This window comes from Dermochelys coriacea, chromosome 5 (genome assembly GCF_009764565.3).
Source record: "Dermochelys coriacea isolate rDerCor1 chromosome 5, rDerCor1.pri.v4, whole genome shotgun sequence".
NCBI classification, from domain to species: domain Eukaryota; kingdom Metazoa; phylum Chordata; order Testudines; family Dermochelyidae; genus Dermochelys; species Dermochelys coriacea.
This window is the reverse complement of record NC_050072.1, coordinates 18,433,246-18,459,848: the sequence shown is the minus strand read 5'-3', so window position 1 is coordinate 18,459,848 and position 26,603 is coordinate 18,433,246. Positions and strand designations below refer to the sequence as shown.

General features: G+C 40.5%; 1 protein-coding gene across 2 annotated transcripts in view; it reads right to left on the bottom strand.

The window, feature by feature from the left end:
* Positions 1 to 26,603, bottom strand: part of DCC (DCC netrin 1 receptor) — a 975,841-nt gene that overhangs the window by 166,121 nt on the left and 783,117 nt on the right. For both annotated transcript variants that reach the window (XM_038402401.2, XM_038402402.2), the window contains exon 13: positions 2,949 to 3,090. In XM_038402401.2, coding sequence (XP_038258329.1) covers positions 2,949 to 3,090 — 142 coding nt within the window. The remainder of the gene's footprint in view (positions 1 to 2,948; positions 3,091 to 26,603) is intronic.

Below are 26,603 nucleotides of genomic sequence, written 5' to 3'. Positions count from 1 at the left end.
AGAACTAGAGCAAAATGAATAGTCTCCAGTAAAATTCCAACTTCCTTGTCACATTGAGTTGTGTAGGTAAACAGGTCTGCACTAATATATTCATTTACATGAACAGTAATAGTGGGTATGTTCCTACAGACATATTCATTTACAACAGAACCACTGGTCACTATAAATTTCTATTACTGTTGCTACTTAGTACCAAATCAGTTTAACTCATAGACTCAATTCTGGACCACATGTGGCTATGGTGAAGCAATCTGGCCATCAAACCTCCTATAAGTGTTTTATCGTTTTATTTAGCCCATCCTGACCACGAAGTACAAGAAAAACTGTTACGTTCAATTGCAAACATTCTCTGAAGAAGAATGATCAAAATTAAAAACAGCAATTTAAATTTATCAGTCATTGGAACTTACAATAAAATAGATAGCAGCCTTTTAAAATCTTTGTTGCAACTCTAAGTTACTTTGCCATTACAGGTTTCTACATTATCCTACAACAAACCTGTCTAACAAATAGAGGATTGTAAAAAGTATTTTCAACTGAATATTTAAGTCATCCATTTAAAACAACTATACAGTTCAGCTTCTCTAGCAACCATTTTATTATTTTATTTTTCATATTTTATTATGTTAGAGCCTATAATAATGTGATCTGAAGGAAGTTTTGTTTTTAAACCTGCAAATTTAAATATGTATTTACACTACTTTCCAAAACAAAATACCCAACTTAATATTTTTAAATGCAGAAAATCTTCCACACATTGAACCCCCACACAGAGACAACCAGCACCAAGTCCTCTATGCCAGGTATATGCCTACATTTGAGTCTCACTTTACAATTAGAGTCAAAACTTCAAGGACACTCTTTCTTCCTAAGGAATGTTGAATTTCTGAGGTCAAGGTAGCTCTATTATATTTATATTAGTGTATCTGTGCATATTTTACAGAGGGATATATCATAGACTGATGATATCAGAGGAATAAATTATGGAGTCATGTGATAAACTCCCTTCATTATGTACCTTTGACCATATCACCTGCATTATTCCTTCTAAGCCATCATCACCTGGAGCACTTTTAACACTCCAAGTCTCTGAGCATCCACCACTTTTTATTTTGAAATCACCTATCATAGAAATGTTTCATTCTTTCCCAACAAACCTGACATTTGTATCTCCCCAAAACTACCCTAGTCTGAATCCAGTAATCACTAGTCCTGCAACCTTTACTCAAGTAGTCCCATTATCTTTGAGACTATTTACATGAGTAAGAACTATTCATTGTTGCATCATTAGGTCTTAATTATGTAAAAATTATCTTCTGCATTTGGTTTTCTGTAACTCTAAACAAAGTTGGTGTTTTTTTCAAAATAAATATAATTTTTGTCCCTGAGATATGCACTTTCATGAGACACAAATATTTTCAAATCTCAAACAATACTATTTTATTTTAAAGTAAATGGAATGGGGATATTTCAGGGGGAGAGTCTGGGATTCATCTCTGAAACTTAACTTCCTTCACAATAAACACATATTGCTGGTGCAATATGAAAATATACCTGTGATAGTCTGACGATATCCTGGACAAACTTTATGGAATTAAGATAAACTTTACTGAAAACAAGTTAAACGTTACTCATAGACTCAGACTTTAAGACTAGAAGGGACCATTAGGATTAATACTTTTGGGGGCCGATTGGTATTAAAAATGAAACAGTGTATTGTGCAATTGATGTACGTCCTTGAGCAGGGAGGGGGATGCTAATGTAATTCCTATATTATCAACTCTTTGAAGGCTTTGAACTCTCCCAGGAGAGTTTTGGATTCTTCAGGATTTTTGGATAAATAGCCTGGTGTTAAACAGGCTCAGGGCCTTCTTTCTAATCCAGCAAATAGACAGGATCCTGGTCCATGGAGGGCCCCAATCCTTAGGGAAGGGTTGGAAGCACTGGGCTTACTGAGGTCCATAAGACTGTGTGCTTATTCTGAGCTGAAGTTGTGAGGGACTTGTAAGTACAAGAAATCCCCTTCGGTGGGGATTTGAAGGACTGCTTCTGCCAGCATCTATTTTAGGATTGGGTTGAACCCTGGTAAGCCTATTAGCATGTGTGTAGGTTCTTTATTGTTTAAATATGTTTTCTCTGTAGCACTTTTATCTTAGGAAAAAAATAGTTTTGTAAAGAAAAAAAACAGTGTGGTGATGTGTAACAGTAGCAATTACACCTGTTAACTATCTCTGAAGAGAAAGCAAGCAGGTGTGCTTGAGCAGTCTGCCTATGCTGGGAATAACACAGTGAAGGCAGGGAACTGTGCAGCCTGAAAATTTACCCCAATCAGAAGGGCATGAGATGCAGGTCTCCACCAAAGAAAGGCAATGGCTGGGAAGCTGGAAGCTTGATAGTGGGTGCCCTGGGTGGGCCATTGAGGAGAAATACAGATACATCTGCTCTGTGACAACATCCTCCTCCAGAAAGGACTGAAATGAAATTATTCTTTGTTTAATTTAATGTTACCTTGAAAGTACTGGTCTGGCTGCTTACACTTAGCATGGCAATTATATTTTTAAAATAGTGTAGTGTTAGACCTTTCACACTTGGAAGAGAGATTCCCCCCCATAAAGTACAAGAAGAGGAATGGCGAAAAAATAAGTGTGGTAGATGTCATTGTACTAAGAGAAAGGATTTGTGGTGGACTCAGTGGTCTGAGAAACCAAGCTAGGTTTAAGATGAACAGAGGGAATTTACTTTCATTAGGGTGATGAAATCCAGGGGATAAAATGGATGCAAAAAGCATTAAGGAGAAAAGTAAAAAAAATATAAAGGTTGTTTCTGTACAGCCCAATAAATGTCACCTGCCAGAAAAGAAATCAATGTTTCCTTGAAGTGAAAATATATTTTATTCCCAAAGCATTTAATTCATCAAAACCTTGCAAGGCTACACCATGAACACTGACCTGTGAACAAGTACCAGAGGTTGTTTGGTTCCAGTGTTTCTATCTCACCCCTGCGGGTAGTCTTTCTGTGTCGGATTTTATAGCCAGTAATAAATCCATTTTGTGTGCCTGATGGTGGAGGTAGCCAACTAACTTTGATGCTCTGTAAAAACAGGAGATGTTAATGTTGAATTTTTTGCAAAAGAAGACAAGAAACGGAGCCACGATAAATGGAATCACATGTAAACAAAAGCACGGTGGGAGTAGGTGTGGGGAGGGAGAAGGGATAGATGTCAAGGCTGTTTTTTATAACAACATCGATTAATTTTAATTACTACTACTAACTTTAGAACAAATAAATGTAATTTAAACCAGGCACCAAATAAGTTTGAAAAGATTAAAACAATGATATCACTAAAACTACCTATTAATTGGCAAAATTAACTATATGGATGGTTGAAGCTTGGGAGATAAATAGCATGGTCCCTTGCTAGAAAACTGTCTCAGTTTCAAGAACATTTCATTTCAACAGGCCAAAGGGATGTCTCAGCTCCTTCATGCACTTCTGTGATATTACAGCTGTCATCTTTATATGTGAACATATACTGTGGCTCATCTCCACTTTCTAGTGAACCTCGAAGTTAAAAAACCACCCATGCTAGCTATACAAATATTTAGAGACAGATTCTCATCAAGAACTTTCTACTTCCATTGACTTCTGTGGAATAATTTCTGACTTATACTAGTCCCCATCAAAAAATCAGTCACCTTGGTTTTAATCTTATTGATGATTCTAACACATTAGAGCATTTTAGCAGAATTGTTCAATGAAGTCAACAGCAATAAGATTGATCAAAATTTGTGTAAATACATTGGCCTCCCTTTCCCAAAAATGACTTTGTTTGTCTCATTTTTGGAGCACCTTAAAAGAAGCCTGATTTGCATAAGTACTGACCACACCCTCTGAAAAATAGGTGTCTCAAACTGGACATTCCCAATTCTCAAACTGGACATTCTCAAACTGGACATTCCCTGAGGTGCCCCCAAATCACTGGTCACTTCTGAGAACTGAGGTAGTTGCTTTTAGGATTCTTTATGATAATTCACTTTACACCATGTTATCAACAGCTACAATAAAATCCCCGAAGGCATGACTCTTATCTGAAAAGTGAAATCTGAGCTACCATTTATAAGGGAACTTTTGTTGTTCATAAATATCTCTTCCCCAGAACCACTGTCTGGGAATTAACTCTTTGTAAGATTCTGGTCACATGAGTACTGAGTGCCTTTAACGCCCATTGACATCACTGGTCAATTAGGATGTTCAAGGCCTCACAGGATCAGGGCCCTATAAAAGTAACATACCCAGTCTTTAACAGAACCTATGCAACCAGCCTTTGGACAAAAGGAAGAGTCATCTACAGGGCAGTGGATAGGTTTTCACCATATACAATTAATTATCATTATTGAATTGCTTAGTCCATGCACAAATATAAGTTATGGCACATATCAAATTAATTACTGCAATATAAAAATCAATTTTGCACGTCTACTGCATAGTGATTTATTGGTCCAAACCAATTATGCATTTCAAAATCAATATGTGGGGTTTTCAATATGGTAGAACAAACTACATTTTTCAATTCAAGGAATGATTGTTTTTAAAAAAATGGATTTAGCAGCTGTGGCTATAAAAAATGCATTCATGTAATATGTTTATGGGAAAATGCAACTGCTCAGAAAAGAGATGCTATAAACATAGACATAATGGAGAACATAAAAAAATGCTTCTGAATTCCTTTGGGAGGTTAACAGTAATTCTGTTAACATTTGCTTAAATGAGGGATTTTAGCTCATATAAATCTGAGCACTCTGTGGGCCCTAAAAACTGTATGGTACTGTGCACCTTTGTATGACCTATGCATCTTTATCTCCCTCTGAAGTTAATAGTGATGGCAGACCCTGGAATGATTGGCCCCATTGGAGCAATGGGTTTGATCTCACATTCAAGGTGTAATGCATAAACTATTTTATAGCTAGATAAGTCCCAGTCCCTTACAGCTCTACCCAAAGCTGTCACTATTATGATAACGGTTCACTTTCACCTCAACTCAGTCTCCATGGACACTGCAGCAATGCTTTTTATCAATAGTACTTAACATGTGGCCCTTCCTTCTCAAAAATCAATGGCTAAGACTCTGAAGTGCTTCTTCTCCTTTACTCAGTTTGAGAGAGAATAGTAATTACTCGTACTTTAATCCTTTATGTTTTATAGAAGGGACAATTTACTGAAGGAAAATATTTCACTTCTCTCGTACCAGGATTCCTAAGGAAACCGCAAAAAGATTCAGCTATCAAGTTTGTTTTATGAGTCTTCTAGGCATGGCTGAAAAGAAATTTTAATCATGCACTGAAAGGATTTTTCACCACCTGTGTATTATTGCAATAATTCCACTGTAATCAGACTGTGTACACTGGCCTGCACTTCTGTAAGGTCATCACCAGCAGCACTGTATGTATAGGTCTCAGCAGCCAAAGATATCATTGGCTTCATTCAGAGCTGCACTTTTGAAAGTCAGACCCTTTGCTTATTGTCAAAAAGAAAAGGAGTACTTGTGGCACCTTAGAGACTAACAAATTTATTAGAGCATAAGCTTTTGTGAGCTACAGCTCACTTCATCGGATGCTTATTGTGGCACAGCAATGGCCATGGCACTATCCCACTCATAATGTGGCACAGATTACAACTCTCCACCACAACATTTAGACACATCTTCAAATATTTTCAAAGGGCCTATCCTTTTAGTGATTGAAAACTGCATTGCATGACACACATTAGGTTGACTGAGGACCAGTAATCATAGAATCATAGAATATCAGGGTGGGAAAGGACCTCAGGAGGTCAACTAGTCCAACCCCCTGCTCAAAGCAGGACCAATCCCCAACTAAATAATTCCAGCCAGGGCTTTGTCAAGCCTGACCTTAAAAACCTCGAAGGAAGGAGATTCTACTAGGTAATCCATTCCAGTGCTTCACCACCCTTCTAGTGAAAAAGTTTTTCCTAATATCCAACCTAAACCGTCCCCACTGCAACTTGACACCATTACTCCTTGTTCTGTCATCTGCTACCACTGAGAACAGTCTAGATCCATCTTCTTTGGAACCTCCTTTCAGGTAGTTGAAAGCAGCTATCAAATGCCCCCTCATTCTTCTCTTCTGCAGACTAAACAATCCCAGTTCCCTCAGCCTCTCCTCATAAGTCATGTGCTCCAGCCCCCTAATCATTTTTGTTGCCCTTTTCTGGACTCCTTCCAATTTTTCCACATCCCTCCTGTAGTGTGGGGCTTAAAACTGGGCATAGTACTCCAGGTGAGGCCTCACCAATGCCGAATGGAGGGGAATGATCATGTCCCTCGATCTGCTGGCAATGCCCCTACTTATACATCTCAAAATGCTGTTAGCCTTCTTGGCAATAAGGGCACACGTTGACTCATATCCAGCTTCTCATTCACTGTACCCCCAATAGGTAAATCTATTCAGAAAAAATAAGTATTGACCTGAACTTTCATCCAGCATTCATTGTCCTGTTTTATAAACAATGTATACATGTTGGTTGTATGCTGCAGCTGCTGCTTTTCTTCTTCTTCCTTTTTTTTTTGCAATGCTAATGGATAACGAGGATGCAATTTTCAAAGAAAAGGTTAACTGAACTTGCAAAAGTGTATTTACAATTACACCAACTAGATCCACAAATCAAGTAACTGCATCCAGGAAAGAGTCATAGAATCAAAGACTTTAAGGTCAGAAGGGACCATTATGATCGTCTAGACTGACCTCCTGCACAATGCAGGCCATGGAATCTCACCCACCGACTCCTGTAACAAACCCCTAACTTATGTCTGAGCTACTGAAGTCCTCAAATCATGGTTTAAAGACTTCAAGGTACAGAGAATCCTCCAGCAAGTGACTCGTGCCCCACACTGTAGAGGAAGGCGAAAAGCCCCCAGGGCCTCTGCCAATCTGCTCTGGGGGAAAATTCCTTCCCAACCCCAAATATGGCAATCAGCTAAACCCTGAGCATGTGGGCAAGACTCACCAGCCAGACATCCAGGAAAGAATTCTCTGTAGTAACTCAGATCCCACCCCATCTAACATTCCATCACAGGCCATTGGGCATATCTACCACTAGTAGTCGAAGATCAGTTAATTGCCAAAATTAGATTATCCCATCATATCATCTCCTCCATAAACTTATCAAGCTTTGTCTTGAAGCCAGATATGTCTTTTGCCCCTACTGCTTCGCTTGGAAGGCTGTTCCAGAATTTCACTCCTCTGATGATTAGAAACCTTCATCTAATTTCAAGTATAAACATCCTGATGGCCAGTTTATATCCATTTGTTCTTGTGTCCACATTGGTGCTAAGCTTAAATAATTCTTCTCCCTCCATGGTATTTATCTCTCTGATATATTTATAGATAATAATCATATCTCCTCTCATCCTTCTTTTAGTTAGGCTAAACAAGCCAAAGTCATTGAATCTTCTTTCATAAGACAGGTTTTCCATTCTTCGGATCATCCGAGTAGCCCTTCTCTGTACCTGTTTCAGTTTGAATTCATCCTTCTTAAACGTGGGAGACCAGAACTGCACACAATATTCCAGATGAGGTCTCACCAGTGTTTTGTATAATGGTACTAACACCTCCTTATCTCTACTGGAAATGCCTTGCCTGATGCATCCTAAGACCGCATTAGCTTTTTTCATGGCCATATCACATTCTTCTCCTCTGTTACTTCCAAGTAATGTGTCCCCAGTTTATAACAGAAATTCTTGTTATTAATCCCTAAATGCATGACCTTGCACTTTTTACTATTAAATTTCATCCTGAAAGTTCAGTTATGCACCTAGCTGGCCATTTTTGAGTTCACATATGTACCTGATTTGCACATGCCCATTGTTAGAAAACCTGGCCTTGAAAACTGTCAAAAGTGTGGGGAGGGGAAATAGAATTAAAACAGGAGGACTCTAGAGTAAAGTTGTGTAATTGTTCTGCACAATACACAGACACATACAGTTTGTATAAAGTTGAAAAAAAAATAAAAGAAAGAAAAGTGTAAATTCAAATCATCTGTTGTGGCCACATCTGATGACTTCATTCAACTAAGAGATGGACTATAGCTCTCTGAACACTCTAGGAGCAAGAAACAACTCAGTTCTAATCCCAAATCTAACTCTGACTTCCTACATGACCTTGCACAATCACTTAACCTATTCATTGAACAGGGCAGGAAACTTGGGAGTCAGGAGACCTAGACCTGGACTCCTAGGCAAGCACTTAACTTTTCTTTTGTTTCCCTGGGGATAACATTTACTAACTTGTGTAAAATGACCTGAGATTGTTGCATAAAAGGCTCTATTTTAAGTATTATTTCTGCCTCAGTCTAGCCATCTCTGCCGTTTACCAATATCAACAGCAACATTATGAAGATTAATTATTTAAAGTTTGTAAGGTATTGTGTACAGTATGCATTAAATATTAATAATAATTTCTGCTCAAACTGTACTATTTTAAATTGTGTACTGCACATACTTACTGTGTGCTGAAAATTCATAGGAATGTTATGTATTGCACTTTAGTACATATTCAATTTAAACAAAACTCCCCTCTCCCTCAAAATGAACTCAATGTAGTGAGAGATTTATATTAAAGAAGAAAGTAATCCATCATTATGGAAAGTAGAATTTTCTGGAACAGACTTCGAAGCACCAGTCATTCTGAATTTCTAGTTTAGCCATGCTAATTCCTTCAAAACCAGCATATTCCAGCATATGCCATGTAAACAGGGGAGGTTGAGTGGGAGTTTGTAAGAGGAGTTTGTACTGTGGTGCTTGTTTGGGGTTTGTTTTTGCTGTGGGGGGTGGTCTTTTGGTGTGTCTTGTGTTTCCCAGATTAACAGGATTTATGTGGGAAGGCTATGACAGATACGGAGGCAGCTGTGGGAGTGACTCGTGTAGTGGAAGACACAATGAGGATGACTGGATGTGGAAGCTGTGGTATGTACGTGATCCTGAAGGGGGGACCTGGTAAGAGTTTTTTCTGCATGAAATGCCGTCTGATAGAGCTGATGGAGGAAAAGATCCGAGGTTTGGAGATGCAGGTGGAAAGTCTGGTTGAGTTTAGGAAGGGGTTTGAGCAGAAGATGGAGCAAAGACATAGGTATCTGAAGGGAAAAGCTCAGACTTACAGATGGAAGCAGGGCTGGGGAATTTTGAGGGGAGACTGGGTGAAGAAAGTGGTCAGTGGAAGCATGTGACTAAAAGAACCAGGCAGAGGAAAAGACGGGCTAGTGAAGGAGAAATAGAGCTTAGGAACAGGTTTGCAGAGTTGGAAAATGAAGAAGGGGCTCAGCAGGTAGTAGCTGAAGGTGGAATGGCAAGGAAGAAGAGAAGAAAGGCTAGTCCTATAAGAAAAGGGGAAGAGTCAAGGGAGACTACACCAAATATGAGCCCCAGGAGGATACAGGATGGGTTGAAGAGGATTAGAAGGAAAAATAGGAATGGAAAGAACTTGCAGCCAGAGGGAACAGGGGAGAGACTGGAGAATAGCACCGTCACCAGGAAAAGGCAGGTCTATGTGATCGGGGACTCTTTGTTGAGAAGAATAGACAGGCCTGTAACTAGAGCTGATCCAGAGAATAGAAGGGTGTGCTGTCTTCCAGGTGCTAAGATACGGGATGCAGACCTGAGGTTGAAAAGTATCCTAAAGGGAGCAGGAAAGAATCCCCTAATTATCCTTCATGTGGGAACAAATGATACGGCTAGATTCTTGCTGGAAAGTGTTACGGGAGACTATGCTAGGCTGGTAAAGACGCTTAAGGAAATCGAGGCTCAGGTGATCTTTAGTGGGATTCTACCTGTTCCTAGAGAAGGGCAACAAAGGTGTGACAAGATTATGACTGTCAACAGATGGCTTAGGCAGTGGTGCTATAAAGAGGGCTTTGGTATGTATGGTCACTGGGAGGCATTCATGGACAGAGGACAGTTCTCTCGGGATGGACTTCATCTGAGTAGGGAAGGAAATAGACTTCTAGGATCAAGGCTGGCACAACTGATGAAGAGAGCTTTAAACTAGGAATTTGGGGGAGATGGTTGGGAGATGTCCAGGTAATCTCCATGCCAGATTTTAGCATTGAGAGGGAAGAAGAAGAAAGGATACAGCCGTGGGTAGGAGAATGTATATAAGGAGCGAGGGCAGTATGGATACCAGTCTAATAGGTTATACTGGCTGTAGAATGACTGTGCCTAATAGGGTACAAAATGTGAGCGAGGCCAAACAGCAAAAATTAAGACTTTGTACACCAATGCGAGGAGCCTAGGTAACAAAATGGAGGAACTAGAGCTACTGGTGCAGGAAGTGAAACCAGATATTATAGGGATAACAGAAACATGGTGGAATAGTAGTCATGACTGGACTACCGATATTGAAGGGTATGTGCTCTTTAGGAAAGACAGAAACAAAGGTAAAGGTGGTGGAGTAGCATTGTATATCAATGATGAGGTAGAATGTAAAGAAATAAGAAGCGATGCAATGGATAAGATAGAGTCTGTCTGGGCAAAAATTACTTTGGGGAAGATAACTAGTAGAGCCTCTCCTACGATAGTGCTTGGGGTGTGCTATAGACCACCATATCTAATTTGGATATGGATAGAGCCCTTTTTAATGTTTTTAATAAAGTAAATACTAATGGAAACTGCGTGATCATGGGAGACTTTAACTTCCCAGATATAGACTGGAGGACCAGTGCTAGTAATAATAATAGGGCTCAGATTTTCCTAGATGCGATAGCTGATGGATTCCTTCATCAAGTAGTTGCTGAACCGACTAGAGGGGATGCCATTTTAGATTTGGTTTTGGTGAGTAGTGAGGACCTCATAGAAGAAATGGTTGTAGGGGATAATTTTGGTTTAAGTGATCATGAGCTAATTCAGTTCAAACTGAATGGAAGGATTAAGAAAAATAAATCTACAACTAGGGTTTTTGATTTCAAAAGGGCTGACTTTCAAAAATTCAGGAAATTAGTTAGAGAAGTCGATTGGACTGAAGAATTTATGGCTGTAAAGGTAGAGGAGGCCTGGGATTACTTTAAATCAAAGCTGCAGAAGCTATCGGAAGCCTGTATCCCAAGAAAGGGGAAAAAATTCATAGGCAGGAGTTGTAGACCAAGCTGGATGAGCAAGCATCTTAGAGAGGTGATTAAGAAGAAGCAGAAAGCATAGAGGGAGTGGAAGATGGGAGGGATCAGCAAGGAAAGCTACCTTATTGAGGTCAGAACATATAGGGATGAAGTAGACAGGCTAAAAGTTGAGTAGAGTTGGACCTTGCAAAGGGAATTAAAACCAACAGTAAAAGGTTCTATAGCCATATAAATAAGAAGAAAACTAAGAAAAAAGAAGTGGGGCCGCTAAACACTGAGGATGGAGTGGAGGTTAAAGATAATCTAGGCATGGCCCAATATCTAAACAAATACTTTGCCTCAGTCTTTAATAAGGCTAAAGAGGATCTTAGGGATAATGGTAGCATGACAAGGGGGATGAGGATATGGAGGTAGATATTACCATATCTGAGGTAGAAGCGAAACTCAAACAGCTTAATGGGACTAAATCGGGGGGCCCAGATAATCTTCATCCAAGAATATTAAAGGAATTGGCACCTGAAATTGCAAGCCCATTAGCAAGAATTTTTAATGAATCTGTAAACTCAGGAGTTGTATCGAATGATTGGAGAATTGCTAATATAGTTCCTATTTTTAAGAAAGGAAAAAAAAATTAATCCGGGTAACTACAGGCCAGTTAGTTTGACATCTGTAGCATGCAAGGTCTTGGAAAAAATTTTGAAGGAGAAATTAGTTAAGGACATTGAAGTCAATGGTAAATGGGACAAAATACAACATGGTTTTACAAAAGGTAGATCGTGCCAAACCAATCTAATCTCCTTTTTTGAAAAAGTAACAGATTTTTTAGATAAAGGAAATTCAGTGGATCTAATTTACCTAGATTTCAGTAAGGCGTTTGATACCATGCCAAATGGGGAATTATTAGTTAAATTGGAAAAGATGGGGATCAATATGAACATCAAAAGGTGAATAGGGAATTGGTTAAAGGGGAGACTACAACGAGTCATACTGAAAGGCGAACTCTCAGGCTGGAGGGAGGTTACCAGTGGAGTTCCTCAGAGATCAGTTTTGGGACCAATCTTATTTAATCTTTTTATTACTGACCTCGGCACAGAAAGTGGGAGTGTGCTAATAAAGTTTGCAGATGATACAAAGCTGGGAGGTATTGCCAATTCAGAGAAGGATCGGAATATTATTCAGGAGGATCTGGATGACCTTGTAAACTGGAGTAATAGTAATAGGATGAAATTTAATAGTGAGAAGTGTAAGGTTATGCATTTAGGGATTAATAACAAGAATTTTAGTTATAAGTTGAGGACGCATCAATTAGAAGTAATGGAAGAGGAGAAGGACCTTGGAGTATTGGTTGTTCATAGGATGACTACGAGCTGCCAATGTGATATGGCTGTGAAAAAAGCTAATGCGATTTTGGGATGCATCAGGAGAGGTATTTCCAATAGGGATAAGGAGGTTTTAGTACCATTATACAAGGCACTGGTGAGACCTCACCTGGAATCCTGTGTGCAGTTCTGGTCTCCCATGTTTAAAAAGGATGAATTCAAACTGGAGCAGGTACAGAGAAGGGCTACTAGGATGATCCGAGGAATGGAAAACTTGTCTTAGGAAAGGAGACTTAAGGAGCTTGGCTTGTTTAGCCTAACTAAAAGAAGGTTGAGGGGAGATATGTTTGCTCTCTATAAATATATCAGAGGGATAAATACAGGAGAGGAAGAGGAATTATTTAAGCTCAGCACCAATGTGAACACAAGAACAAATGGGTATAAGCTGGCCACCAGGAAGTTTAGACTTGAAATTGGACGAAGGTTTCTAACCATCAGAGGAGTGAAGTTTTGGAATAGCCTTCCAAGGGAATCAGTGGGGGCAAAAGATCTATCTGGCTTTAAGATTCTACTTGATAAGTTTATGGAGGATATGGTATGATGGGATAATGTGATTTTGGTAATTAATTGATATTTAAATATTCAGGGTAAATAGGACTAATCCCCTGAGATGGGATATTAGATGGATGGGATCTGAGTTACCCAGGAAAGAATTTTCTGTAGTATCTGGCTGGTGAATCTTGCCCATATGCTCAGGGTTTAGCTAATCGCCATATTTGGGGTCAGGAAGGAATTTTCCTCCAGGGCAGATTGGAAGAGGCCCTGGAAGTTTTTCGCCTTCCTCTGTAGCATGGGGCACGGGTCATTTGAGGGAGGCTTCTCTGCTCCTTGAAGTCTCTAAACCACGATTTGAGGACTTCAATAGCTCAGAGCTCAAGCATAGGTGAGGTTTTTCATAGGAGTGGGTGGGTGAGATTCTGTGGCCTGCGTTGTGCAGGAGGTTGGACTAGATGATCAGAATGGTCCCTTCTGACCTTAGTATCTATGAATCTATATTTTACCATATTCCTGCAGAGTAATTGCATCCTGTCTACACTGCACAGTACCAGTGGTTCCAGTACTTCTAGGGAATGAGATCTAAATGCATAGGGTCATTACCAAACCTAAACCTAATTTCCCCAATACTAATTTCCCCTCACTGTTACTCACAACTTCTTGTCAACTGTCTGAAATGGGCCACTCTCATTACTACTTCAAAAGTTATTTTTCCTCCCTTGGTATCCTGCTGTCAATTGAATTGTCTCGTTAGACTGACCTCACACTTGGTAAGGCAACTCACATCTTTTCATGTATTTTTACCTGCTCCTGTATTTTCCACTCCATACATCTGGTGAAGTGGGTTCTAGCCCATGAAAGCTTGTGCCCAAAAAAATATGTTAGTCTGTAAGGTGCCGCAAGGACTCCTCATTGTTTTATCTAAATGCAGAATACCATTCACAGCAGACACCAGTTACAAATAATTACAACCTCCTAAACACATTTGATGGAAAGCTTTAAGATTAGTTTGACCCATCTTCAGTACTTAAGAAGGAATTGTCTCATAGGATCAGACTAGCAACAGTAGCCCAGCTAGTCCAGTATCTTCTCTCCAACAGCGGCCAATGCCAGATGCTCTAGAAGAAGGTACAAGACATTTTTCATTAGGCTTCAGGAAAAGTCTGTCTTCAGGAAAAAATTCCTAACCAACTCCCAATATTCAGATGCTGCCTTATGCTGTCAAGCATGAGGTTTCCAATTTTTACCAAACCCTTTTTTAAAAAAAATACTATTAGAACTCGTGATAGATGTATTACCCATATAAATGTCCAATTGCTTTTTGAATTCTGCTGAGTTCTTGGCTTCCATGATATCCTGTGCCAATGACATCCATGGGCTAACTGTTAATTGTTTGAAAAAGTGTTTCTTGTATTTTGAATTTGCCACCATTCCATTTAATAGAATGTTCCCTTGTTTTTGTATTATCAGAAAGGGTGGACAGACCCAATCTACCTTTTCCATTACAATTCAGTCCAAGTCTCCTGAATAACCCGATAGTTGTTGAGCCAATCAGAGGAGAACATGTAGACCATTTCCTGAATCAAGTATTTTTTAAAAAACATGTGGGACTTGAGAAGAAACATAAAGATTATATTTGAGGAACAAGTATAGTCTTCAGGTGTATTTTAAGGCAAGTTATTGCTTCAGTTTTCTCAAATAAATGTTTCCTTTTTGCCCGAGAACATGAAAATCAATGTATTATTCAAGCACTAACATGTGCTAACAGATGGCATAACTGTAAAGTAATTGATTTCACCAGTAAGTTAACCATCCTGAGGTGAAGTGAAGGCAGCTTAATGTACTGACACTTTGCTACACGTGAATTCGCTCACTTACGGGATAAGATCAATTTCCAAGAAATGCCCATTAGGTTTTATGTATGTGTAATTGGCTTCCATGGGGCAAAGATTAAGATTATATGCAAAATCCAAACTCTCTGTTTAGAAATCAAACTATGGTAGTCTCTGGAATTGGTGTATGATGTTTAGTAAGAAATAAGTGTGTCTCACTTTGAAAGAGGTCACATGTGCTTCAGTTCTGTGAGAAAACAAATGAAGCCCAAGTATTACAAATTATTTCAAGACTAAATACAGTACTTCAGTTGAACACCCCAGTTATTGTGACTGAAAATAATTTACTTGTCCACCTACGTTTCAGTCCTTATCTATATTTATGCATATAAAAGAGTAACCAAACTACAAAACTCCCAGATCAACCAGGCTAGTTCCTGAGGCTCATTGTGAAGCTCTGGGTGGAGGAAGCTTTCCCCTGAGGCTGCAAATCAGTTAAAGAGTTACCCCATGGCCAGTATTGTAGTCTTCAGACTGAAATAGCTCTCATTTCTCTTTCCTTGGTCACTCCCCTACCTGTGTCTGTGCACAGAAATCCCCCTACAGAACTACGTTCTGTATAGCACACTGGAGGTCATCTCCTGCACTGACTCCCCAAATCCATCTCTCTCGCAAACACACGTACAGAGCAGAACCATGATCGTTTTGATGCATACGGGAACCATTGAAAGCATAAGAGGTAAGGGAGGGAAGAATTCACTCCTTATCCAGTTACTTTCCTGGTCAGAAAACTTCAGAAGCTGATGGAAAATAGGGATGACATTTTTGTGAACACTGAATCATTTTTCAACTGGCTCTAGCAATTCTGCTTATATATGGAAAGTGATGCAATGGATATAAAGGACCTTAGTTCCATCTGTACCGCTGAGACATCAGGAAAAAAAATTTAATTCATAATGTTTGATCTCCATAATAAAAAATATTTAACCCACAATGTCTATCTTGCAGCCTGCATCCCACAACATTCTCTTCCTGTCTTGTAGAAGAGGCCTAGCAGTATTGGTAGGAAAAAAAAAAAAGGAACAGACCCAAAACTTCACTCTAATCTAAACCCAAACAGAACATTTTTTTAAGTTCCTAAATTCAGATAAGTTGCATTTTCTTCTCATCCCTGAAATCATTGCACGTCTTGACTTTGGCTGGGACTGGAAGTGTTAAACTACCTTGTAAATAGATTGTTCTCATGGTAAGCCTGGAATATAAAACACATTCCTTCTCACAAGAGAGCCTGTTTACTCAAGCTTACAAACCCAATATTTAAGACATTTGGGGGGTGGGGAGGGGGACAGGTCAGCTAAGCCTTCCTACTTAGAGGGCGGATAAAAACTGAGCCTCTGAACATTCAGAGATTCAATTAAAAGTTTAATCACCAGCCAGATGACTTGTCCCAGGAACAACACTGTACATACAGTGCAAGACACTACAAGGGGAGGGGGCACAGTTAAAGGGGTACTTTACTCCTTGATACATTATTGTAAATGAAATGCCCTGCCTACCTTAACACATTCCCTTGCCCCATTAGTATGTGTATGCACAAGAGGTAGCGGAAGTTTTATGTTTAATGTTAAAGCTGCATTTTCTCAAATATACTTGCTGCTGTCAGATCTCACTCCTCAATCCTCTTCAGCATCATCGCCACTCCACACCTGACTTACTCTGCACTGTTAGGGAAGTCTCTATTGTACAACTAACATGGAAGCTGCAAATTGATTTACAAAACAGGTCTGATGTCAGTGGACAGTTGCCTTGGATTCCCGCAGTTTTGAAGTCCCCAATCGTGTTGTTTTTATTAAACCACTTTTGCTCCACTGTTCATCATAACAAAAAAATTATACGAGGATTTTGACAGCATTAAGACCCTGCCAGTATGCTTTGGTTATTTCTTTTCTGCAAATATTTCCCCAAAGAGCTCTCAAAGTAAAATGATACAGTCAGATAGTTAATACCATCTCAATACCACAACCTTAAAAAAATATATAAGGAAAAGAAGACTGATATAACACCTAGGACCTCTTCATGGTTCTCTTGAGTGGCCCAGCCCAGAAAGCTGGTGGGATTTTCCAAAATACAACATTAGTTTAACTTTAATTGTATCTTGATTATTCAGTTACTAAGAGCGAGGGGGGGGGCATAACCATGTACATGTGTCTAAAGGGTTTAAACAACAAGTAAAGAGAAGAATTATTTAGGGTGGCACAAGACAGTATAACTAAGAGTAATGGGATGACATTAAGTATGGGAAAAATCATTTCTAATTTCCACTGCCTATTTTCTATGCTTCTGTGATACAATTGCAGTTATTGCATATGCAGCGATACATTGGTCTTTCAAATAAGTAAATAAAAAAACAACAGATATTGCTCTCATTCTTTCTAAACTAGCCTACATTACTATTGCATTTAAATATGATGTGGGTAATAAATATGTACAACATATTTACAATATGTAAAGTACCCCTTGGAGGTAAAAAATATAGCATTAGAAATACTATCTAGCTGGTTGGGAATTTTTCAACAAAGCATTTTTCCAATTAAAAAATGCTGATTTTTTAAAGCAAAACTTTTAATGGGAAAAGGTCAGTTTGATTAATTTCCTGTTTAAAAAAAAATTGAAAAAAGTTTTGAAGTTGTCAAAAATGGAATGTTGACATTTTCTAAATGAAATGTTCCAGGGTTTTTTTTTTGGTTCAAAACAACTTTTAATTTAGAAATTTAAGTAAATTTAGTAAAATAAATAATAAAATAATAATAATAATTGTCAAAACTGAAGTGAAACATTTCAAAACTGTTGAAACAAAATGTTTCAGTTGACCCAAACCGATTTCCAATTGGCAAAAATTTTCAAGATTTTGACTTTTTGTTCCAATTTGGGATAGGAAATTTTTTTGAAATCTCAAATTTTTCCAAAGAGAGGAAAACCATTTCTTACCCAGCTCTATTACTATATCACAACAGAGGTAAAATATTACTTTTTAGTATGAACGCCTTCCCTTCTGACTCAGGTTCATTTATTACAGTGATATTTGCTTTTTTCCCTCGTCAGTATTCTAGCTTCCAAATGGCTATAAACATGTGGACTAATTAACCTCCCATAAAGGCCAATCAGCAAATTGACATTGATACTGACTGCAGCCTCCTGGCAAAATAAGAATTCTATAATTGTTTATTGACTGTCACATTGCATATGTAATGGCCCTGGCATTTGCCAACTTCAAACGTACAGGGACAGTAAAACCATCTGCAGAAAGCCGCTTGTTCTCATGCAAATAAACCTATTAAAATTCAAACACCCATTCAACAGCCAGTCAAGCCAGTTCTGATCTACAGTACCAATTTTATTTCATATGAACTGGAGTGGGCAGGGCCATTGATACTGATGTTTAGAGCCAATTTTATTCTCCTAAAACTCTGTAATATTCCACTCTGTAAAATGCTCAAGTCAACTTTCAGAATATCAAGAAGCATTTCACTGTTCCAAGGTCCATAGGCAAGTATCAATACTTCAATTGAGTTTTCAATTACAGATGCAATACTTATGCATTTGATTGATTAACAATTAGCAGCACCTGTAGTTGGCTATCATTTAATTACTGATTATACCAGTGCTGATTACTTAAATATGTGCACAAGAGCCCTATGATTAACAGTTTATAAAACAAAGGGCACAACAACCAAAATAATTAGGCTATTAAGATTCCAATTAAAACCAAATCTCTAAATATTTAAAAGAGATTTCCATTTTAAACAATAGTAATCTTCTTTTCGTTAATTATGCAGCACAGATCTAAGGAGCTTCCTAGCAATCATAGATTCATAGATACTAAGCTCAGAAAGGACCATTCTGATCATCTAGTCCGACCTCCTGCACAACGCAGACCACAGAGTCTCACCCACCCACTCCTACGAAAAACCTCACCTATCTCTGAGCTATTGAAGTCCTCAAATCGTGGTTTAGAGACTTCAAGGAGCAGAGAATCCTCCCTCAAGTGACCCGTGCCCCATGCTACAGAGGAAGGCGAAAAACCTCCAGGGCCTCTCCAATCTGCCCGGGAGGAAAATTCCTTCCCGACCCCAAATATGGCAATCAGCTAAACCCTGAGCATATGGGCAAGATTCACCAGCCAGATACTACAGAAAATTCTTTCCTGGGTAACTCAGATCCCATCCATCTAATATCCCATCTCAGGGGATTAGTCCTATTTACCCTGAATATTTAAAGATCAATTAATTACCAAAATCACATTATCCCATCATACCATATCTTCCATAAACTTATCAAGTAGAATCTTAAAGCCAGATAGATCTTTTGCCCCCACTGCTTCCCTTGGAAGGCTATTCCAAAACTTCACTCCTCTGATGGTTAGAAACCTTCATCCAATATCAAGTCTAAACTTCCTGGTGGCCAGCTTATACCCATTTGTTCTTGTGTCCACATTGGTGCTGAGCTGAAATAATTCCTCTCCCTCTCCTGTATTTATCCCTCTGATATATTTATAGAGAGCAAACATATCTCCCCTGAACCTTCTTTTAGTTAGGCTAAACAAGCCAAGCTCCTTAAGTCTCCTTTCCTAAGACAAGTTTTCCATTCCTCGGATCATCCTAGTAGCCCTTCTCTGTACCTGCTCCAGTTTGAATTCATCCTTTTTAAACATGGGAGACCAGAACTGCACACAGGATTCCAGGTGAAGTCTCACCAGTACCTTGTATAATGGTACTAAAACCTCCTTATCCCTATTGGAAATACCTCTCCTGATGCATCCCAAAACCGCATTAGCTTTTTTCACAGCCATATCACATTGGCAGCTCATAGTCATCCTATGATCAACCAATACTCCAAGGTCCTTCTCCTCTTCCGTTACTTCTAATTGATGCGTCCCCAGCTTATAACTACAATCCTTGTTATTAATCCCTAAATGCATAACCTTACCCTTCTCACTATTAAATTTCATCCTATTACTATTACTCCGGTTTACAAGGTCATCCAGATCCTCCTGAATAATATCCCGATCCTTCTCTGAATTGGCAATACCTCCCAGCTTTGTATCATCTGCAAACTTTATTAGCACACTCCCACTTTTTGTGCCAAGGTCAGTAATAAAAAGATTAAATAAGATTGGTCCCAAAACTGATCCCTGAGGAACTCCACTGATAACCTCCCTCCAGCCTGACAATTCGCCTTTCAGTAGGACCCGTTGCAGTCTCCCCTTTAACCAATTCCTTATCCACCTTTTGATGTTCATATTGATCCCCATCTTCTCCAATTTAACTAATAATTCCCCATGTGGCACGGTATCAAACACCTTACTGAAATCTAGGTAAATTAGATCCACTGAGTTTCCTTTATCTAAAAAATCTGTTACTTTTTCAAAGAAGGAGATCAGGTTGGTTTGACACGATCTACCTTTTGTAAAACCATGGTGTATTTTGTCCCATTTACCATTAACTTCAATGTCCTTAATTAATTTCTCCTTCAAAATTTTTTCCAGGACCTTGCATACTACAGATGTCAAACTAACTGGTCTGTAGTTACCCGGATCACTTTTTTTTCCTTTCTTAAAAATAGGAACTATATTAGCAATTCTCCAATCATTCGATACAACTCCTGAGTTTACAGATTCATTAAAAATTCTTGCTAATGGGCTTGCAATTTCAGGTGCCAATTCCTTTAATATTCTTGGATGAAGGTTATCTGGGCCCCCCGATTTAGTCCCGTTAAGCTGTTTGAGTTTCAATCTAAGGGAGCTAATCGCCTGCTTTTCTCTTGAATATGAAATATGTAAGTTGTCCATTGGAGCAAAAACAGAACAAAAACAAACATGGACCCCACACCTTCTAATTTTGTTTATTAAATATTCATACTTCAGCAATGGGAAGTTTGACTTTTTTTAATAATGCATTCTGTGATGCTGACTGACCAGGTGCTAGCTCATGCCAATGTCCCCAAGCCTTAATGGAACACTGAAATCAGTCTCGCTCATCTGTGTGTATTGTTAAAATAGATATTAGAATTAAAAGAATGTGTTTAGTGTTTAGACTTTACAGAATGCTTTTAAGTTTCTGCCTGCATTCATCTCACTTTTAACATCTGTATCCCACATTATAAAGTAATATCTGAGTGTTTGCATTGTGAGCCTCTGTCACCATGTAAATCTCTAGACAGGAAAGAGACATTAACTAGCATGAAATGCCAATCTCCAGTAGAAGGAAGGCCCCTCAACACCACACAGACTAGAGTGGAACATTAAAGAGCACAAAAGACTTTGTTGTTTACCCCCCTGAAGATATGTCTTGCAAGTGAATTCCTCCCATCAGGTGAATTTGCAGCTGAAAAGCAAAATGGGAAAGGGAATAAAAAACTCTAACAAGGAGGAACAGTGTCTTATTGCTGCTTGGACTCTGGGGGCAAGATTTCTGTGCATAAGGAAGAGATCACCAGCTCCTTAGCCTGGGTTAGCCCTAAAGGACATGTAGAGCTTACTTATAGAAGCTTCTATTACCTTTCGAAATTTAAGATTAAAACTCATTTTTGTAGATAGGTTTACCTGCTTTAGCCTTGGAAATAACTCATTCCCTTTTCCTATTAATAAATCTGTATATAGTTTATTATAGGAATGGCCACAAACATTTTTTGGGTGTGAGATATAAGGTGCAATTGACCTGGGGAAAATCACTGGTCTTTTGGGACTGGAAGTAACTCGAATATGACTGTGATTCACAGTGTAAAGGATCATCTATCAGAAAGTTAGGCTTACCTCAGTGGCAGATCGGAGTACACAAGGGAACTCTCTGTGACTCCATGTTAAAGCTGTTACAGTGCCTAAGGAGTTTACAGTTGATAATTGTTAGTGAAATCTAAGTGTAGAACTCACAACCAATTTGGGGTGTGTGCCTAGGTTCTCAATAGCATGCCCTGAGGTTGGTACTACTTCTTTTAAGCTACTGCAAGACAGCTTGACATATTCATCAGTCATTCCTTTTCCAAAGTGCTCTTGATTTCTTTGTCATCATAACAAAAACCACGTCACTGTGACCACATCAGATGGATGAGAGAGTTCTGCAGAAGTCTACAATTTACTACTTATCTAAGGCCTGATTCTGCACTCTTGCCTTACTCGTACTGAGTAGTACCTCTCTCCACAAATAATCCCTGATGACTGCTTCTCAGTGTGAATAAGAGTGCCAGAATCTGGCCTATAAAGGTTAGGGCACCAATCCTGTTCCCACTGAAGTTAAAGTTAAAACTTCCACTTACTACAGTACTGCAGGACTGAAATTTAAAACTCAGTTGTACTCTCTCTTTTCACTGCTTTAGTTGCTGCCCTGACACTTACTGTGTGTGACCTATAGAAAGTCACTTAACTTCTACTTGTCCCAGTGCAGCTGCGTGCAAAATGGGTATAGTAAGTAATTACTTACCCTCACAAAAAGAAAAAGAGGACTTGTGGCACCTTAGAGACTAACAAATTTATTTGAGCTTAAGCTTTCATGAGCTACAGCTCACTTCATTGGATGCAGTGAGGCTTATTTAGTGAAGGTTTGTCAAACACATTGAGAACCTCAGACATAACATGATATAGAAGTGCAAAGTATGACTATCGTTACTATTTACTTATTATTAAGGCTGCAAGTCTGTCGTGGAGGTCACAGATTCCATATGTGTCTGGAATCTCTGTGACTTCTGCAGAGGCCGGTGTGTCTGTCCTGGGGGCCACCGAGCAGCTCGGCAGCCCCTGGGCCAGCTGCATCGGCTGGTGCAAGGGCAGTCTCGGGCCACTCCCCCACCAGCCCCCCCAGCGGGAGTCCCGGGCCGCCCCCCCACCCCCGCATCAGTGGGGGGTCCCATGCTGCGTGCCGCTGCCCGTCACACGCCCAGCACCAGTGGGGATCCTGGGATGCGCGCTGCCAGAGCACATGCAGCACACCTGGGACACCCCTTACCCCAGAGCACGCAAAATTTAGTCAGGGGTATATAGTACAAGTCATGGGCAGGTGAATTTTTGTTTACTGCCATGGCTTTTACTAAACATACCTGTGACTAAAATGTAGCCCTATTTATTATCCTGGATGCGGTCTTTTTGGTTTTCTAATTCAAAGAGTATAAATGCAATTCTCTTGTGGAAGGCGCAAGATCTATACAGGGCACCATTTGGAGTCTCAAGAGGGGTGGGGATTGAAGTCTAAAAAATTTAGGGAATGTTTCCCAAAATTTTATTGAATTTGTGAGCTAACGAAAATGGCAATTCTTCAGCCTACAAAGAAGTGACAAAACATGCAAGTAAATATTATTAAATCATATTTCACGGATAAGCTGTTAATCAAGGGAAATGTCTTGTGAATGAGCTCTGTGGGACTGGGCTGAACAATGGGTTAGAGGTAGTGTGAAGGGGGCTGTTACAAGACAAGGACCATGGGGGAGAGGGCTAGGGGGAGGGGGAGTTTAGGTGCAGGGGATTTGGGAGTGTGAAATGGAAGTGAGGGGCTTGGGGGGGAGGAGACCCTGGATGAGGGAGGAGATTGGGGCAGCCACTGGTGGGGGAGGATTTAAGAGCTAGAGTCAGGTTGGCCAAGGGGGTACGGCTGGGGGTGGAGACAGGCCTTGACAGATCTGATCCTGCATCACAAAGTTGAATTGGTTGGTGGGGTTGGTGCTTTTCTGAGCCGTGCCTATACCAGCACCCCCTGGCAGCTTGACTAGGCCCTTCGCTCCTGCCGACACCTGGGGCTGAGCCATCCTGGCCCCACCCTGAGCTGCCTCAGGAGCTACTTGGAGATGGCAGCAGAACTTGGGCTCCTACACAGGCTGCTTAGTAAAAAAAGGCTGGCAACAGGCCACCACTGCCCCCTCCCAAGAACCAGCACCCCAAGAATCTGCATCCCGCCTTCCGCCACAGTCCATCCCCCGCCCCCGAACCAGCTCTGAGTTCTCAGCATTCTCCCTCCCCCATGGGCAGCATGCAGGGAGTCCTGGAGAGGCAGCGCATTCTCCACCAGCTGGCAGCAGTCACAGCCCGCGTTCCTCCACCACTGCCATTCTCTACGGGCAGGGGGAGGAGACCCATCGGCATGGCACCACACTGCCTCTGAGGCCTAACAGCACTCCCAGCCAGGGGATAAAAGTTTACCGAATGTGTCAGGTGCAAAGGGGTGGGGGGGGGCGGAAATCTTTGCTCGTTCCCCCCCATTCCCACCTTGTGGTGCCCCTGGAGGTATAGGTATCTTTGCTCGTTTCCCCTCCCTCCCGCCCATAACACAATAAAGATGTCTACACCTGGAGCTGGGGTGTGTATGTGTGTGTGTGTCTGTGTGATTCCCAGCTCGTGTAAACCTACTTGCACTGGATCTCATTAGGCTAGAGCACTAAAAATAGTAGTGTAGTTGGGACAACAGGGCAGCAGCAAGAAGGTTAGCTGTGTTGAGTATGTACCCACAGGGTTCAGGCGGCTTTGTACTCAGCTCGGCTAGCCCATACTGCTTCTGTTGCCACTAGTCATGCTACCCTGGCTACACTACTATTTTTAAGGTGCTAGCTCAATGTGAGCTATCATATGTAAGTCCATGCAGCTGGGAATCATATCACTAGCTTACAGAATATCTGTAGCCTAAAAAGAAAGCAGAGTGAGATGAAGCCGTCTGCATGCATGGCAGCTTTGAGCCCTCGAAAGAAAAAAAGAAGCCATGTAACTTGTGACAGAGCAGCTGACTGAGGACAATCTACAGTGGGGAAGTCACTCTGCATAAGTGTGAACAAGGAGCCAATCAATGAAGAGGCAAAGTTACAGGTGGTGTGTACAACTGCCGCTGAAAGTGCTCAAAGATATAAGAACATGAGGCTGGGAGAAGGTGACCACATCATCAAGCCTGAGGAAACAAGAAACCATCTTATGGCTGGAAATGGTCAGGAATAATTCCAGACTATTGCATAGTTTAACAGATATTATGAATGTGTGGTTTTGAGAATGAATGTGCAATTACACATTCACACTGTGCAAACGCATAATGAACATAGAAATGGATTTCCTACCCAACAAGACATTTCCCATATCTTTTAAAATTCTCTTAAGAGGTAGCATTTCATATGCCAGGGTCCAAGAATATCATTAATTTCTATTGACCCTCCTAAGAATTACTGATATCCTCTGGAGAAACAAAGATGGGGAATGACAGGGCCCCAGAAGTTAATAATTAAACATTACAGACACAGGTGCCAGCTTCATCTGGGCCCCAGAGGTGCTCAATCCACAGCCCCCCCCCCCGACTCCTTCCTCCAAGGCCCCACCCCCGCCCCAGGCCCTGCCCCTACCCACCCCTTCTCCCAAGCCCTCTCCCTCGCCTCTTCCCGTCCCCACTCAACCCCTGCCAAGTTTTGTCCCATCCTCCAAGTGTGCTCCATCCCCCTCCTCCCGCTCCACCTAATGCATCTTGCACACCGCAGAACAGCGGACCATGGCAGGCTAGAGGCGGTGGGAGGGAGGGGGAGAAGTTGATCTGCAGGGTTGTTGGTGGGCGGGAGGCACTGGGGGGGCATGAATGGGAGAGCTGGCTGCCAGTGGGTGCTAAGCACCCACTAATTTTTTTTCATGGATGCTCCAGTCCTGAAGCACCCAAGGAGTCGGCGCCCCTTCAGATATTCTTGGGTTAACATATGAAACAGTTTGTTTATTTCTACTCCAGTCCCTTCCCTTTCCAAATGATAACTGACTCCTTTCCACTCTTAACATACCATTGTGCACAGGATTGGCCTTAAACCTTTTTTGTGGGGGCAGGCGGAATGAAAGGGGCTGACTGTAGGAGAAGTGGAACCTAGGTGTGTGTGCTGGGATCTACATATTGTTTCTGAAATTTAGAAAAGTGTTTCAATGGACAATCCTCACAACAAGCTGGGTGGTGTGTGTGCAAAAATTCACCTGAATGAGCACTTATTAGCACCACTTTACAAATATTAACTAAACAAACACCTTAACACCCTTGGGATTGGTATACGATAACATCCTCCTCTTGTAGAGAGAAAACTTAAGAAGGAAGTCTTAGTGACTTGACAAAGACAGAGATGGAGTCAGTGTCAGAGATGGAATTAGAAAGTACTTGCAGAAGACAATAGTTAGTATTTCCATGGAATCATGGATTTTAAGACCAGTAGGGATGATTATAAACCTGTAGTCTGACTTCCAACATAACACTGGCCAGAGAATTTCACCAAGTGTTTCCTACTTCAAGCCCATAATTTGTGAGCTAGAGCACACTTTTTAGAATGACAGTTTTTCCCAGCTGACCATGGGTCAAATTCACCCTGCACAGAATGCCAACACAAGGCATCTGCAACACTTTTAGACCTCAAAGTAGTGCTTAAGTTGGACTTAAGTCCTGCTTAGGCCTTTTGTAGACCCCCTGCTTGATGGTGAATTCTATTCCATGTGAATAGTTCAAGTGGGCCTAATTTTGAGCTTTTATGAAGTTCTTACACAAGATTTTAATGTGAAGGGAAATTTTACTTAGCTTGGTCCTTGTTCCAAATCTTTTGAATCTGGTCTAATTACTTCAGTGGGGTTTTCTGGCATGAGTGTGTAAAACAGAATTCAGCACTGAGCTATGCATGACTTTTTGACAGGCACAAACCCCCATGCTTTTCAATACAGTGTTTTTACAACTTGAAACCCAGGGTGACTATGGAAAAAATAAGTCCTCTTTGTTACTGCTATTCTCTGATTTCTCTGTCCTGT